This window comes from Marmota monax, unplaced genomic scaffold (genome assembly GCF_021218885.2).
Source record: "Marmota monax isolate L192 unplaced genomic scaffold, Marmota_monax_Labrador192_F-V1.1 WCK01_AAM20220418_F8-fsc00008, whole genome shotgun sequence".
Classification (NCBI taxonomy): domain Eukaryota; kingdom Metazoa; phylum Chordata; class Mammalia; order Rodentia; family Sciuridae; genus Marmota; species Marmota monax.
In genome coordinates, this window is record NW_026694432.1 from 7,117,833 (window position 1) to 7,136,036 (window position 18,204).

General features: G+C 41.5%; 1 protein-coding gene and 1 pseudogene across 1 annotated transcript; one reads left to right on the forward strand and one right to left on the reverse strand.

Annotated features, from left to right (window-relative positions):
- Positions 1–769: 769 nt before the first annotated feature.
- LOC124075406 (ATP synthase F(0) complex subunit C3, mitochondrial-like) lies at positions 770–1,196 on the reverse strand (annotated as a pseudogene).
- A 14,149-nt stretch (positions 1,197–15,345) lies between these two features.
- LOC124075246 (olfactory receptor 2A12-like) lies at positions 15,346–16,293 on the forward strand. Its single transcript, XM_046418755.1, has one exon. The coding sequence runs from the start codon at positions 15,346–15,348 to the stop codon at positions 16,291–16,293; it is 948 nt and encodes a 315-aa protein (XP_046274711.1).
- The last annotated feature ends 1,911 nt before the right edge of the window (positions 16,294–18,204 follow it).

The window sequence follows — 18,204 nt, forward strand, 5'->3', positions numbered from 1 at the left end:
AGTTCTATGAATAAAGTCACTGGTATTTTGATAGAGGTTGCACTGTATTTGTAGATCACTTTGGGAAGTGTAGACATTTTAATTTAATATTGATTCTTCCAATTCAAGAACATGTATATCTTTCCATTTCTTTGTGTTCTCTTCAACTTCTTTCAATAGAAATCTCTCACCTCTTTGCTTTTTATTCTTTGGTATTTTACTTTTTGGGGTAGCTCTTGAAAATTGGGTTGTTTTCTTATTTTCCTTTTTAAATAATTCACTATTGGTGTCTAATAGCAATGTTATTGATTTTTTAAAAAATATTTTTTAGTTGTAGATGGACACAACCTTTATTTTATTTGTTTTTAATTTTTTTAAATATGGTGCCAGGGATTGAACCCAGTGCCTCAGGCATGCTAGGCAAGCACTCTACCCCTGAGCCTCTACCCCAGCCCAGATGCTACTGATCTTTATGTGTTGATTTTATATCCTGCAACTTTGCTGAATTGGTTCTAATAATTTTTTGGTGAAGTCTTGGAGTTTTCTGTATAAAAGATCATATTATCTACAGTGACAGTTTGACTTCTTCCTTTTCAACTTGAATGAAAAAGCTCAAGAATTTCTGCTTTTATTTTATTTTATTTTTTAAGTTTTCATCTTTAAGGAAATGACTTTAGAAACAATGTACATTTCCAAGACCCTAACACTATGGTTTTCAGAATCACAGTAAGATACACTGAATTACATTCATAATTACTATGAATGCCAACATTTCAAGCAGTAATTTCTGTTATATGGCCAACAAGATTAAGAAAATGACCATGAAACAAAAAAGACCCATAGCTTCAAACAAGGCAAATCCCAGGATGGCATACAAGAACGGCTGCTGCTTCAGCAAAGGGTTTCTGCCAAGGATAAGGCTTCCAAAGACTGTTCCAATACTAGCATCATAACCAGCCACTCTTGCTGTTGCAGCACCTTGCACCAATAAATTTGGCAGCAGTACCAATGTTTCTGCTGATTGCACTGATTTGAAACTCCCATCGGATTAGCTGACACACACCATTCCAGGCCCTATTAAAAACTGTTGAGTCCTCTCAAGGCCTCTCAGTATTATCTGGTGGAGATAATACTGAGGCAGAAATGGGTTGGGCTGCACCTCTGGATCCAGCACAAATCAAAGCAGGGGTGCAGGTGAGCGTGGCACAGGTGAACATCTTAGACTTCTGGGGCAGTATGACTGGAGGATTTGAGTGACAAGCCACATGGGCTCCTCTTCCACTTCCTCTTTTCCCAGAGGTGGTGGTGGCATCTGTTGAAGGAGTGGGCAGAATTTCTGTTTTTCGAAAAACAACTTCGATCTCCCAATTCACTTTCAGAGTATTGAATTGTTTCTCTGTTCTCTTGAAATTTATTGAGTTTCCTTAAAGTAGCTATTTTGAATTCTCCAGTCAAGACTTTGCAGATATAAGTTGATATATGGTTGGTTTTTGGTGTCTTGTTTGTTAGGTGAGATTGTGGTTCCCAGGAAGTTGTTGTTGCTATCTTCCACTTCCTCCTCTTCCTCCTCTTCCTCTTCCTCCTCCTCCTTTGTAGCTATGTAGATAGAGAATCAGAAATACATAAAGTTTAAGTGATGTGTCCAACATCTAATGATCCCCTAAATCATGCATGCTGACTCCTAATGATGGGTAGAAATATATAACACATGACTCAAAAATATTCAACATAATAGTATTAAGATGTTCCCCGAAAGTGCTTGATGCTTGTTGGTGTACAATGTCATGTGCACTTTGAATTTCTAGGTAATTACTGGCAATCTTCATAATCTGCCTATCCTTTGGAAATTCTAAGCTGCTGCTTATTTTCTTTAAAACTGAGGGCACTTTGATTACTTCAGCACTAGATGGCACCGTAATTCCAGGTTTGCCTCATCAGCTGTGGCTATGTTGCTGTTGTTTCAGCCCTAGTGGGTGCTCCAAGATGAGGTCTGTCCCATATCTGCAGTTGGCATATTGTCCAGGATGAAGTAAAGGAATGTTTAAAGAGAGTAGTTTGTCCCTGCAAGTCTCAACCTGGGGCCAGGAGAGTCCCAGATACTTTGTCCACAGTCACTGGCCTGTGGTCAGGCCCTGTGGGAGTCTGCCTGGCTCTGGACCTTACCATGGAGAGAATAGTCCCAGGCTCCTATACAATGACTTGGTGCCCACCTCCCTTTTCTTTACCCAAGAGGACAATTATTCTCTCCACGTTGCTGCCTAGGGTTCGGGAGAGAATGGTGAGGGCAGTCCTTTGGCCATCAATGCCACAAGACTAGATCATGCTCGGAACCCACAACCTAATGAAATCAGTGCAGCATGGGGGCAGGACCAAGTCCTTTCTGCTATGATAGACTTGCATCCTTCAACCACTGGAACCTGGTCCAGGTGATTCTGGCTGGAATATAAGCCTGACTGACAGGAGCAGCAGGTACTTGGCACTGGGGCCAGTCCAGAGCTCTGTCTGTAGGCAGTGACCTGGGGACCCAGTGTTAGGTTTTATCAGTTGAGCACTGAGTTTCAAAGAAAAGTCCTGTGCTCACTCTTCTTCTCTATTCTCCTGTGGCTGGAGGCTTACTCCTCTCTGCATGAGATAGAGAATGGGTGGTAGAAGCAATCCTTGGGTTGTCTGGGTATAAGCTGGCTCATACCTGTGTCTCACAGCCACAAGGACCTAAAGAGTCGTGGGAGTGTGCACCGGGCCCTCATGTTGGTGGTGAGGAAACACAAGTCTGTGCCACTGGGGTGGCTGATCCCAGGGTAGGTCGAGGGACACTGGGTTGGGGATAGAGGTTGGTGCTGAGTCTCACTGCAGTGTGCTAGCCTGAGCTCCAAGGCAAAGTTCTCTGTTTATTTTCCTGCCCTGCTCCCCACAACTGGAATCTTGCTCCTTGCTGTCTTCTTGAGATTAGAGAAGGGTTGGTAGAAGCAGTCCCTTGGCTGCCTGGTCAAGGAGGGTCCAGAGGCTTAGGGTATGGATGCCAGCCTGGGAGCAGGGGACATGGGTCCCTGTCCAGCACTGAGATTCACAGTGGTGGGTCTGGTAATGGGTTTCAAGTCTAAGGTCTAGACTTTCTTTCCTCTTCTTCTCCAAGTATGAGGCATCCCTTTCCATGTTATGCAGCTAGTACTTCAGGAGGAATGATGTGGGCAACTTTCCTTTTTCAATCTGTCTTTCCTTATTACTATACTAAAACCAGGCACTTCGGCCTCTCACTTGACTCCCTTAGTTCTTATAAAGGTAGATTTTTGTGAGTAGTTTTTCAAATTGATGTCCCTGTGGGGAGACCACCATTGGGTGTCTTATTTAACTGCCACCTTTCTCTGAATTCCCTGAATCTTAACAATATTATGCCTTCCAATACACGAACAAAACATCTCTCTCCATTTGTTTAGCTCTTTAATTTCAACAATGTTTTATAGTTTTCAATATGCAGGTCTTACACTACTTCTGTTAAATTTTTCTAAGATTTTGTTCTTTTTGATGCTATAATAAATGGAACTGTATTATTAATTTCATTTTCAAACTATTCATTGCTGGTGTTTAGAAATATAATTGATTTTGGTATATTGGTCTGCAACCTTTATGAACTCATTTGTTGGTTTTAAAATCTGTGTGTGTGTGTGTGAAAATTTCTTGGAATTTTGTACATGGAATGTATTATCAACTGTGAGTAGATTTAGTTTTATTTCTTCCTTTGTGATCTGATGCCTTTTATTTTTTTTCTTGCTTAATTGTCAAGGTTAGAATCTTGAATACAATGTTGAATAGAAGTGGCTAGAGTAGACATTTCTGTGTGGTTCCTTATCTCAGGGGGAAGGCATCTAGTCTTTCATCATTAAGTATGATGTTAGCAGTGAGGTTTTTGTAGATAGATGCCCTTTATCAAGTTTAAGAAATTTTCTTCTATACAAGAATTATTGGTTAGAAGTCTTTTTCTTTCAACCGATGAATATGTAATATAGCCTCCTATCACCTTTATGGTTTCTGATGAGAAATCAGCCATTAGTATTATTGAAAAATCCTTGTATACGATGAGTTGTTTCTCTTTTGCCGCTGTAAAAATTATGTTTTTGGCTTTGGACATTGATTGAGATGTGTCTAGAAGTGAATCTCTTGAGTTTATCCTATGTGGAGTCTGCTTTTTCTCAAATTTATAAATTGTTTTTAATCAAATTTGAGAAGTTTTGGCCATTATTTCTTTGAGTATTCTTTTTGCCTTTTTCTCTGCAGCTGTGTTACTGTGACTACCATCATTTGCTTGTTGATAAACTTGATGGTGTTCTACAAGTTTACAGTTCTTTATTTTTTTCTTAATACTTTTTCCTTTTGTTTTCATACTATTTTCAAGTTTATTGTTCTTTTTTTTTCTTTGTATGAATCTTCTGGTAAACTCCTCTAGTAAGTTTTCCATTTTAGTTATTATACTTTTCAACTGCAGAAATTCTTAGTCCACTCCATCACCTGTGAACCCCATGTTTCCTGGCCTCAGGTTCAGTCTCCAGACTCAATCTCTCCCACCCCCGCCCTTTTGAATTCCCATCCAGGTGCATTGCTCTCAGGCGGTCCTACAAGCAGCCGGATGAAGGGGGAGTGGTAGAGCCAGTGGGTTTCCAAGATCAGTTGTCCTCTGTGTAAGCCTCTCTTTATATTTGATTTTCTGCTGGTCACTTAGGCACATTTTGTCATGCAGTGTGGGTTTGCAGGACCTGTATTTCGGGCCAGACTCAAGTTTGCCAGGAACTGGCTCCCTCAGCTGCTGGCCGCACACCACAGCTGTAAAATTGTTCCTTCCGCTCTCCTCTTCACGCATCTGGGAGGGATGGGGCTTCTTTCCTGCATCAGGAAATTGTGCAGTTCGGCAGGCAGTGTCTTTGATCTCTAAAGTCTCCATATGCAGATATGCCTCAGGCTTCCTAAAAATGTGTGTTCCTTTAATTCTCTCATCCCTCCACTTTTCTCATAGAGGGACCACTCTGGCTGGTGCCTCCAGCTGTGGCAGTGGTGGTGGCACTGGGGATTTCTTCCTTCTTTTATTATATCCAACCTCCTGAGTCCCAGATCTCCTTTGAGTGTCTCATATTAAACTCCAGTAAAGTCCTCACTCCTTTTGTGCACCCACCTTGCTGAGAAGCTGCCTCTCTACTTTTTTGGCTTCATGCCATGGAACAGCCAGGAAAGTGACCTTCTCTATTCCGCCATCTTGAAAAACCCACTGTTCATTCTTTAAACATATTTAAAACAGCAATTTAAAATCCTGTCTAGTAGGCTTTCTCAGGGATGGTTTCTGTTGATTGCCTTTCCCTGCCTGTATGGGCCACACTTTCTTGTATCTCTTCAGTATTATGATTTACTTGTTAAAAAGTGGGACCTTTTAAATAATATTATGAAGTGACTCTGGGAATAAGATTATTCTTCCTCCCAAGGATTTATTGTTGCTGTTTGTTTGGTATTTTTCTGAGCTAATTTTATGGAGCCCATACTCTTTGTCATGTGCTATGGGCCACTGACATCTTAGTTGGCTTAATGGCCAGATGATGATTGGACAGAATTGACTTAAACTCTTGAAATCAATAAATTTACCACTCTGCTGAGGGACTCTGCATTGAGGCACACCTTCTAACATTCATTCGAGAGTTGACTATGTTGCCTTATTTGCCATTTCCTGATTGTACAAGGCTTCAACATCAGCCCAAGGTGAGAGTTTGGGAACTCCTCAGGTCTTTTCTATGTAGCTCTAGGTAGGTACATAGCCCTATGTATATGTATGGCCTTTTAGAGTCCAAGGAATATGTCAGAATGTTTCAACAATCCTATCTGTAGACATCTCCTTCTCCATATTTTTATTTTAAATTTTGTGACCAGTCTAATATTTGTTCCAGTTGTTATCCACCACTGCATGTAGTAATGGAGTTAATTGATTGGTGTTTTTCAACACATGTCCCTGGAGAATAAGTCTTTTGCCCTGGGTGAAATCCAAGTCAAGTCAGACAAAGCTGTGCAAGAGGGGTGTTATAGGAAATCTGTTTGATCAAATGATGATAACTATCTCTATAATATTTTAATGTTAGTATTACAGACTAGATATGTAGACTTAGTTAAATCAATTTGGTGCATACAGTTTTCCCATTAATTATTCAACAAAGAATCATAAAACTATATTTTCTGAGTTCTTGCATATTAGAAATGTTTTATATATAGGTATATGTGAGAAAAATGTTGGACTTTATATAATATTGTTCAGGTCACATTTCTTTTTTCCCACTGAACACTTTGGGTAAAAATTGTTCTACTGTCCCATTTTCTACCATTGAATGATATGAAAAACTCTGTGGCTAACCTAATATTTTTCTTTATGGTTATTATTTCTTTGGATTCTCCAAAGGGGATTTTATAATTGAAGCAGAGTATACTTAATATGATAGGCCTCTTTGGTGGGTCTCCTCCCTACTTTGAGCCCTATAATTTGAACTAGGGGTGCTGTACCACTGAACTACACCCAAAGTCCATTTTACATTTTAGTTTGAGATAGAGTCTCACCAAATTGCTGATGCTGGCCTCAAACTTGTGATCCTCCTGCCTCAGCCTCCCAAGTTGCTGGAATTGCAGGTGTGAAGCACTGCACCTGACTCTTTGGTGATTTTTCTCTATCACTTTTTACTAGAACAGTGTATTGTATTGCCTTTGAATATGGTCAAGCTTTATTTTTCTTTTCAAATACTGTGTTAAATTTTGAATATTAATTTCTCTCACATTTACTAAGTTTAGTCTTTAAAGATATAAATCAATTGCATATGTCAGTCTTTGTGTCTCACCTCTACAATTCTTTATAATTCTTTCAAATTCTTTATTCATTTCCCATTTAATTATTTAATTTTTTAAATTCTAATTTCCCTCTATTGATATGTTGGTTTGTTTTTATTTATTTATTTACTTTTTGCAATAATCTGGCCTTCTTTTCCTTCCCTCCTTTCCTTCCTTCCTTTCTTTTCTGGAGATTTTTTTAAAAAATTTTTGTACCAGGTATTGAATCCAGGAGCACTAAACCACTGAGCCACAACCCCAGCCCATTTTTATTTTTCATTTTGAGACAGGGTCTTGCTAAAGTGCTTAGGGCCTTGCTAAGTCGCTGAGGCAGGCCTTGAACTTGTGATCCTTCTGTCTCAGCCTCCTGAGCTGTATACCACCATGCCTGGCCAAGCACTTTGAATTTTATGGCCATGAAATATTATCTTTAAACTGTAGCAACTAACTGTGCTGTGTGACACACATAAATCCCTTGAGAATGGAGCCATATATTATTTTTCCAATCTTCAGAGAGCAGACATTCTGGAAAGGCTAATAAAAGATACCTCTCCAAGCCAATATTTATTAATTCACAAATAAAAACTTTGTCTCAGACAGGGTGATCCTGTCCTAAGTTTCATCGGATGGAATCAGGAATACAACCCATGCCTCTGGGCTCTCAGGCATGGCTCTTACTTACAATCTAAGGAGGATCAGAAACCAGAGCAGACCCATTCTTCAGTATGTGGGCAGATCTATGACTTCCAGGGCTCCATCAGAACTCACATTCCTCTAGTCCTGGATTTCTCAACCTTAGACTTAGTGACCTTGTGGGATGGGTAATTCACTGTTGCAAAGGGCTGTCTTGTGCATTGTTGGGTGTTTAGTCACATCTCCAGTCTCTTCCCACTAGAGATCAGTAATAGAACTCCTCCCTGTACCCCAGTTATGATCTGTCCTCAGTTTCAGGTTTTCTCTTTCCTGGTATCATTATCTCTGGGATCTCCTTTCTAATTCACCCACACACCAGTCTCCAGATGGTAATTCTGAAATTTAGGCTATTTCATTTCCACATGTTAAATGCTCTCAGAATTTCACACTGCCCAGGGCAGAGTTCTAGATTCCTATCATGGTTTAAGGGACCTTTATAAGCTACCCCTGCTCTGTCTCTGACAGTACCCCTAATTCTCAGATACACACTCAGATCAATCCACTGAATCATTCACTGTTCCTCCAACACGCTGCAAAATTTCACATCACCTCTTTTTGCTTTCCTGTGTCCAAGATTGTCATTCCTTCTCATATAGAATATTCTACTCCATACTAGAGTCCCAATGTGAATGTCATTCTCCTAGGAAAACTTTACCTCTTCAGAGCCCCTGCATTTAATGCAGTTTTCATTAAATGGTCTAAAAATTTGCGTTTACGTACAAAGAAAAATTCCCCTTGGCTTTACATTCCATCTTCCCAGCACCAGACCCTGCCCAGAGGAGAGAGAAAATGTGAATCCTGGATGACACAAAGAGGAAGAGTCAAAGACAGATGATAGGTGACACTCTCTTGGGTGACAGAAGTCATGCAGGCTTGTTGGTCTTGGGTCTGTGACTAGGCTCGCAGGCTGGGCTCCTCAGAGTCTTCACAGGTTGCCCAGGAATTCCAATCACTATGATGGAAAGTGAGTCTTCAGGAGAGCCACCGAGACAAAGAAGGTGGCCTTGAAATCTAGGAGAGAATCAAAGACATAAGATGCGGAGTCCAGAAAGGGCAAAATGGGGCAGAATAATGCACTTGCTACAAGCCAGGCAGAGACCTTAAGATATTACACTTAACCTGTTTTATATTTACAACATTTTCTCTTTACAACCCAGTGAGGCAGGTTCTGTTTTACTGACAAAAGGTCTGGAGGCCCAGACAGGTTTTTGAAACTTGTCCTAGTTACACTTGGTAATGTGTAAATCAGGAACCCAACCCATGCAGTCTGGTGCTAACCCAGAGAAAAGACCAAGCCTGGGAGGGCACGGACAGGAAGAAGGGCCCGAGCAGGCCAAGAGGGGCCCTGGGGGTGGTCAGGGTTTGGGCTGTACACAGCCGTGGGTAGTAGGTGTTGGAGTTCTGACTTGTTGTTCAGATCTTGGGGAATTCAAAGGCACAGGAAGCTCATTAGGAAGTTGCTAGAATTGTCCTCCTGGGATCCAGGCTCCCTGGAGCATAGTTTCAAAGGAGAGCCTCTCCACCTCCTGACACATCCCTCACACAGAGCCCAGCAGCCGGTGAAGAGACAGGAGAGTAGGGGAAGGGGACCCGAGAGCGGTTTCTCCCTGTTCTACTGCCCTCCTGTCCCTCTCTTTCTGTCAGACTTAGGGTGTGCATTTCTGTCAAGGCATCTGGCCTTCAGTTGCCAGGAAAGACAAGGCAAAAGAACAGGGACCTTTTCAGGAAGGCTAAGGTAATTGGCTGTTCCATGTCCCCATCTTAACCAGGTTTGGTCCTACAAGAGGGTGGTAGATGGGAGATGGGGAGATTAGCGGGACAGCACTGGATAGAAGATAGAAGGAGTGCATGAGGGGTTCAAAGGGAAGGTAGGGATTTGGGGAACAACCTTGGAACTGAGAGTTTCTCTAAGGATCTCTTATTGAACAGGGGACAGATGCCTCTCACGCATATCCTTGCCATCCAGTGATGTTCCTTATTACAATCACCCAGGACAGCAGGGCTGAATGTGTTCTGTAGCCTGTTCACCTAGTCCCCCCCATTATCTCTGCCTCTTCCCCTTTAAGCACCCCATTATCTTTTCCACATTCTGCCCCATATTACCTGTGCTTAACAGGCACAGATCATGTGAAAAAGTTCTTTTATCAAGACTGCTCTTAAAAAATGCCATTGGACCAAGTAAGCGGTGGGCCTGGGAGAGGGTAGTCACAAATGAGGGGTTTCTACAATTCTCCAGGCATCAGGACCAGGGAAAGTTAGAAAATAAAGAGGACAGAGAAGATGGGAGGGTCCTTAACTCTTCCTGATAGACTGGACCTCAGTAGACCTTCTCTCTCTAAGGCTGGGTTAATACCCATGCATCCCTTACATGTTGTCTTATAGTTTGGCCTCCTATAACAAAAATAGCATAGACAGGGGGGTGGTTAGAAAACTGAAATTTATTTCTCACAATTCTGGAGGCTGGAAAATCTGAGATCAAGGTGCCAGCATGAGTAGGTTCTGGTGAGTGAATGCCCTCTTCCTGGTTATGTCCTTACATGTCCTGTGTCTCCTCCTCCTTTATAAGGGCACTGATTCCATCCTTAGCCCCATAAAAGCCCCATCTGCATGATCTAGGTGTAACTCCAATTACCTTCCAAAGACCCCACCTACTAACACCATCCTATTGGGGGTTAGGGTCTCCTATGAATTTAGGGAGGGGTGTACAAACATGCAGTCTATAACAGATACGATTAGTTAGATCCAGCATGAACTTCTCAACAGAAACAGAGCTCTTTGCCTCTCAGGATGGTCTTTTATATCTGGGAACAGCCCAGAGAAAATCTTCAGCTTGTCATGCTGGTAATATTTATGCCCAATTCTATGCTTGGAGCTTTGTTCAACAAATCTTATCCATGTTCCTTAACAAAGCCCTTCAGATACTTCTGCAGATGGACCTCGGCATCCTCCCTAACTTAAATTTCTGCAGAGTAAAACATCACCACTTGCTTAAATTTATTCTGTCATCATCACAACATATCTTCCTACAGGCCCGAACCTTCCACATATCCCTCTAAGGCATGGGTCCCAGGCGTAGTAGAATCTACCATCCAAATGTGTTTGTCCCCCTGGAGGGGACAGATGTCAATCAGCACTCTTTTTCCTGCTGTCATAGCTTTTAGGATGGAGTCCATCCTATGGACTTTTACGATGGAGTCCATCCTAAACTTCTATGCCTGCTTTCATAGTTTAGTAAATATTCACTGGGTTCCCACCATGCACTGGGTACCCTGATTGACACTGGAGATATATTAGTGGACAAAACAAAATTTCTGCTTTAATCATCTCATTGGGGGTAGCAGATAATAATTAGACAAGTAGATAAGTTCTTTTTTTTTTTAAGAAGTGAGAAGTATAATGAAAAATGAAGCAAGCTAAAGAAACAGTGAAGGACAGCCGTATTTCATAAAGAATGGTAAGAAAAGAGTTCTTTGATGAGATGACAACTGGGCAGAAGATCAGAAGTAAGGGAACAAGCTCACTCTGAAGATATCTGGTGAAAGAAGCACAGGTGGAGTATTATGTCGAAGGTTTTTAGGTGAAAGCCTGGGTGGCAGACGATGGAACAGAAAGGTTTACAGTGTGGGTTTTGTGGAGTGAACAGTGGCAACAACAAAGGAGATGAGACCCAAGAGGTAAATGATGTAGTGAAAATCAAGAATTTAGTTTTGCACACAAGTTAGAGGTGACTGTTAAATATCCAGGAAGGGGTTTCAAGGAGGCAGTTGTCAGCATGGAGTTCTGGGTAAGGGAGAAATGTGGAGATGCATGTAAGCCACAGACTGTCTGGTTTCAGACTGTAGTTCTTGTTGGATGGTTTTGGATCCTGATTCTGTGTGCACTGCATTTGCTGTCCTCATTTTAGGCAAAACAGATGTTGAAAAGGAAAGAACTCAGAGTTATCCAGTAAACTTGACACAGATCTACTTCCCAATTGTTGACATGATGCTGACTTTCCAGGTATTCTGTCTATGCTCATTCTTACCTCCCTTCCATCAATGAGGCTCCTCCTCTGATTTGAGTCCAATCTCTCCTCTTCTAGTCTGGAGCTGATTCTCTCCTGATTCATCAAAGCCCACTCCACGATTTAGTCTGTCACTTCCCTGTATTTTCACCCTTCTTGCATAATTGACAATTTCCATCACTGTGTGAGCAAGCTGTCATTCTTATGTCATTAAAATCTACTTCCTTCACCACGTTTCTCCTGACTTATACCTCTTTTCCACCTTGTGCAAATGTCTCAGAAAGCTAGCCAACAATGGCTTGTCCTAATAAACTTTGGAGCTATTCTTTCAAAGTCTCCGTGCTGCTGAAAACAGTGGGCATTTTTTTTTTTGTTGTTCTTGTCTCACTTGATATCTATAAACATTTGACCACAAAAACCATCCTCTCCTTGGAGACTTTGTCTCTAGTCCCTTTGTTAGATGTCATACTTCCTCCGCCCCTTAATACCATTTTCCTCTCTGGATTCTCTCTTTGAAGCCAGCCCTTAAGTGCTGTGGTTTTGCAGTCTTCTGCTTTTAGCTCTCTCCCTTTATACACCCTCTGGGGGGATCTCATCCCTCAATGGCTTTAGCAGCTGTAGAGTGTCAATGGCATTCACATTCCTACCTCAAAGCTTTTTCTTCAGTTCTAGACACAAGAATCCAACAGACACAAGGAATCCCACAAGCTGCCTGAGCCATGAACTAGACTTATCGCATGATCTTCTCATCTCCTTCCCCAAACTTTCTACTCCCGTGTTGATCATCTCAGTGAATGGCACCATCTCCCATCCATGACCCACACCTGGAATTCATCCTTGATTCCCCTTTCTGTCTCAGCACTCTTTCATCACTTATGCGTCCTAAGAAAACTCTTCTCTGATACCTACCTTTCATATCAATAATCACTTTCCACTCTCCGGCTCTCCTGCCTGAAGAACTACAGCAGTTGGCAATCTCCTCCTCTAATCTAGTTTCTATACTCCAGCCAGAGTGATTGTTCCCAGAGGGACCTGATGTCTATCTAATGCATTATTTCTTCTTCAGTATAAAATTCACCCTCTTCAGCCTGTTTTGCACTATGTGATGCGCCCTCCATGGTCTTCCTTGCCTTCTCTCCTGCACCATCTCCCACCTGGCTTAGTTCATGCTTCATGGCTTCACACATGATGCTCCTCAGCACAGAGTGTCCTTCTTGGCACATTACCTGCATTCAGCATCCACCCACCCTCCAAAGGCCAGTTTGAATTATGCGTCCTGTGGGAGGCCTTCTAGAACCCTTCAAATTGAGTTCTAGAATTAGTGGGCTGCAGCTCGCTGCCTGCAGCAAGAAGGGGAAGCCCGGGGGTGGGGGTGTTTCTTTGTCCTTTGTCAGTTTCTCATTCCTGTTATCTGTGGCTTAGTCACTGCCAGGGTGTTTTCTGTTCTTCACTGGTATTTAAAGATAATTACTTTTCTTAGGGAATTCTTTTTTATTGGGTTTTTAAGATCCAGTTTGATAATTTTTGTCATTTATTTTGTTTGCATAATATGTTTGCATTTAATGTAATTGCTCTTGGAATTAGTTTTATCATCTTACTCCTTGGTTTCTATTTGTCCCAAGTCTTTGTATCTTAATTTCACATTTCGTGTCTTCTTTTGAATTAAGCAATAACTTTCAATTATCCCCTTTATATTACTTGCTATATCTTGAGTTTTGTTATTTTGTATTATTCCTTTGGTTATTACTCTAGAACAGGGGTTGGGTTTTTAATTAAAAAAAAAACAATACAGTAGTGCCTTAACTAACATGGGGATACATTCTGAGAAATGCATCATTATTCAAGTTTGTTATTGTGTGACCATCAGAGAGTGCACTTACACCAACCTATATGGTTTCGGTCAGTCACTTGAAATGGCCTTGTGATGCAATCAAGAAAGGCAGAAATCCGGGATGTATGAGGCTACTGCCAGTGTAATACAACACGATGTTTTACAGCAACCTTTTATTTACAAGTGGAAGGAGTAAACTCTAAAATATGGTGAAAAAGAATAATATAATATGGTAAATACCTAACCCAATAGTCATTTATTATCATTACCAAGTATTATGTGCTATGTGTAATTGTATGTGCTATACTTTTATGCACCTGGCAGTGAAGCGGGTTTGTCTATACCAGTGTCACCACAAATAGTTGAGGAATGTATTAGTGTACATCAGCTATGATATCATTGGGCAATAGGACTTTTTTAGTTCCATTATAATCTTAGAGGATACTGTCATATGTGTTGTCTATTCTTGACTCAATTGTTACATGGTGCATGTCTGTAAGAATGCCACAGTGACTTTGTATAGCTGGCAAAGCCTGAGATACTATCTGGACCTCTACAGAGGAGGTGTTCTAACACCTCTCCTAGAGATTGAACCATGCATCCTATTGCAGGCTCATTTAAATTAGTACTTACCACTTCCTAAACAATGCAGAAATCTTAGAATAGTTTAGGTCCATTTATCCATTTCCCTTCCTACTTGTTGGGCTATTTTGTCATATATTTTACACATAGACACACATACACATGCACACACACACACACACACACACTCCAAGATCCGTGAGATATTCTTATTTTTGTTGCTTTAAACAATTGACATTCTACATGTTTACCCACCCTGTTTCGTATTTTTCTCATCTTCATTCCTTCTTCATTTTTATGCATCTGTCAAGGATCATTTTCCTTCAGACTGAAGGAGTTCTTTAAAATCCCTTTTACTGTGGGTCTTTTGGTAATCAGTTATTGTTTTCATTTGAGAGCAAACAGTTTTAATTTCTGAAGGATATATTTGTTGACTATAAATGTTTGAGTTGGTGGTTTTCTTCCTCCCTCCCTCTATTCTCCATTCCTCTTCCCTTCCTCTCCTTCCCCCTCTCCCCCCCTCTCTCCCCTTTCAGCACATCAAAAGTGTCATTCCAGTTGTCTTCTGTTTTCTATAGTTTCTGTTGCAAGACTTGAGCCTGTCTCATCACTGTTCATTTAAAGGTAATCAGTGTTTTTGTTTTTTTTCCCTAAGGCCTCTTTGAAGATAGCATTTTTGGTTTTTCAGCAGTTTTTCTTTGTATTTATCTTTCCTGGAGCTCAATGGACAGCAGCTCCATTCCATAGGCCGACACCTTTCCTCCATTTGGGAAAATTGTTGAACGTTACTTTTTAGTTACTTTATTGCCCCCTCCACCTGGTATCACTCACCTCTGATTCGTGAAAACACAGGATTTTGACTCTTCATGGAATATAATTTATTTTTAAGTAATAGTTATTTTCTTGCTATTCCAAGCTCTAGTAACAGTGTCTCTAAAGTTTCTTGTGTCCCATCAAGCTCTTTGAGTGGTCCAACTGAGACTGATTTGGGGAGCAGTTCCTAGGTGGAGGCATATTTTCCCCTTGGGATGAAATGCATAACAATTGCTATGTTCTTAACCATGTAATTCTTTCCTTAATCTCTTTGAATTTTTTTTCATAAGTTACACGAACTATGAAGTGCAAGACATTAATTTTGGACCCTCTTTTTTCAAATTCTACATTTCAGCTTGGAATTTGTTACTTGAGATCTCTGAATAAACTAGGATTATATAGTAAAATATTAACATGCCATTTTCTGGCAAGTGGAAATTCTTTTAAAAAATTTGGTCCCTGGCTTTGTAGGTTCTACTATGTATTTCTTTTGCTACTTGGGTTTGGCACTCCTATTACAAGAATAGCTGCAGGGTTAGTCTGGAGACTCCACCTTCATGATGATGGCTCTTGCTCTCTGTTTTTTCCCTTCAGCAGAAGGATGCAGGACTCCCTCTGGAGAAACCACAGCTCTGTTACTGAATTCATTCTTCTGGGATTCTCCAGGGACACAAAGATAAATGCTATTCTATTTGGTGTCTTTCTCTTCCTCTACCTCATCACCCTCCTGGGCAATGGGCTCATTATCACTTTGATACGCATAGATTTCCGCCTCCACACACCCATGTACTTTTTCCTCAGTGTCTTATCCATTCTGGACATGGGCTATGTCACCACCATAGTGCCCCAGATGCTGGTGCATCTGGTTTGTGAGAAGAAGACCATCTCTTACATCGGATGTGTGGCCCAGATGTACATCTTCCTGATGCTGGGAATCACTGAGTCTTGGCTTTTTGCCATCATGGCTTATGACAGGTATGTGGCCATTTGCCACCCTCTCAGGTACAAAGTCATCATGAGCCCTTCACTGTGTGGGTCATTGGTGGCCTTCTGTGGATTCTGGGGTATCAGTTGTGCCCTGATATACACTGTCTCTGCTATGATTCTTCCCTATTGTGGCCCCAATGAGATCAACCACTTCTTCTGTGAAGTACCTGCTGTATTAAAGTTGGCCTGTGCAGACACCTCTATCAATGACCAGGTGGACTTCATCCTGGGATTCATTCTTCTTTTGGTTCCACTCTCCCTCATCATCATTGTCTACATCAACATCTTTTCTGCCATCCTGAAGATCCGCTCAACCCAAGGGCGGCTCAAGGCCTTCTCCACCTGTGCTTCTCACATCACTGTGGTCACCATGTTCTCTATCCCATGTATGGTCATGTATATGAGACCTGGATCTGAGTCCTCCCCAGAAGAGGATAAGAAACTGGCTCTATTCTACAATGTCATCTCTGCTTTCCTGAACCCCATCATCTATAGCCTCCGGAACAAAGATGTGAAGAGGGCTTTCCTCAAAGTGTTAGGCCATGACAAAGGGTCAGAATGATGTCCCAGAAGCATGAACACCAAGAACCAAGCCAAAGACAACAGCCTACATATCTTCTTCATCCAAATTCCTTCTAACATCCAGTGGGCACACATGATATATTAATGGAAAATATTAGGCAAAATTATGTTTGAGAAGGCTAGGACAGTGGGTGCCTCTCAAACATGAGCACACCAGACCATAGACTCCATAAAGGCAGGTCCCGTAGTGATCTCTCTTATCATCAGCTTAGACTATCAGGCACAGAATTAGCATCAACATGTGGGTGCTTTATTAATGAAATAAGTTCAAACTGCAGGGCATACGGTGCCTCCAAGACACCCAGATCAGTAGCCTGACTACAGGTCAATCAGAAGCATGATAACTCTTGAAGAAAGAACAATTTGAGATAAGTCAATGGCTATCACAGTAAATAGAGTAATACCGGTCATTATTATCTATACTATTATTATTATTATTATTATACTATTAAGACAGTATGAACTTAAGGTACATATACCCTCATGCCATTAAAGAGAAGAGCTCTTTTTTTGGGAAGTGATATTTGTAGGGAGGAGATAATCTAGGGTGAACGTATCCTCTTCCATAGACTTCATAATGTACTTTCAACTTCATTTAAGTACATTGACATAAAATGAATTATAGAATTTATAATTTATATACAATAAATCCAATATAATTTGTATCCAGTTATATAGTCTGATGAGTCCTGATGCATGTGTATACCTGTGAAACCATCACCACAATCAACATCAAGGTTCCTGACTCTTTGCAATCCCTATGTATTAATAACCTAAAGGCATGTACTTAATTGCCCCCAAAGTTTGGTGGATAAAATTGCAAAAATTTATTGTTTTGCAGTTTCCAGGGATCAAGAATATCAATGAATATGAGATGGGTTGCTGGATTAGGGAGTCTCACAAGTTTGCTATCAGTGTACAAGCCAGGGTTGCAGATTTTCCAAAGCTCATCTGGAGAAGAATCTGCTTTCAATTTCACAAGATGGTTGTTGCAAGGATTCAATGGGGCCTGTTTAATTATTGAGTATTATGCAGAGGATCCATCAGTTCTTTGCCATGTGTGCCTCTCTATAGAGCTGTTCACCAACTGGCAGCTGGCTTCAGTGGAACGAACAAGCAAGAGAGAGGTTGTGAGCAGTGTGGAAGTCTGATGAGTTGGAGTCTAATTTTGAAAGAGTTGTCCATCACTCATGGGCTATTTTTTCATGAGAAGTGAACTTCTAGGTCCAGTCCAAACTCAGTGGGAGAGTGCTGCAATCTGCATGGCCATTAATTCAGAAACCAGCAAGGGGCGATGGGGTGGGGTGTGGGGGGGGTGGGGGTGGTTAGAAAAGAAATACTCAGAGAGAGAAAACTGGGACCAGGTGCTACCACAGTCTGGCTGAGCACAATTCAGGAGCCACTTGTCAAAAGAAACGAACTTTATTTTTAGAACACACACACCAAACCACACAGCTCCTCAGGAAAAACCTTCAGAGCCCAACTGCCACCACCAGCTTCCCACAAGCCTCTCAACCTCCCCCACTCCTCCTGCTCTTGAGGCTGATTGGCTGGGTCGCGTGGGCGGAGCCAAAAAAAGTCCCCCAATGAGCAGCTCTGTGGTCTGAAAGGGTGGGGAAACAGCCCAATGAGCATCACTGCAGAGGAGCCAATCAGTTGGCAGCTAGAAGTTTGCTGGGGCTGCTGTGAGCCAATCATCAGCTGGCAGCTGGAAGTTTGCTGGCAGCTGGAAGTTTGCTGGGGCCCCTTTCAGCTGTGGCTCTCAACAAGGTGCGACATCATCCTCTGGTGGAAGAACAATGACCCAGAGCTAGCTCAGCATGTTTATCATATAGGTTTTATCATCAAAAGGGTTTTCTATGAAAGTTCCTTCAAAGAAGGCAAGCTGAAG

Excerpts from the sequence above, each read along its gene's own strand:
- LOC124075246 (XM_046418755.1), top strand. The coding sequence starts at position 15,346 with ATGCAGGACTCCCTCTGGAGAAACCACAGCTCTGTTACTGAATTCATT.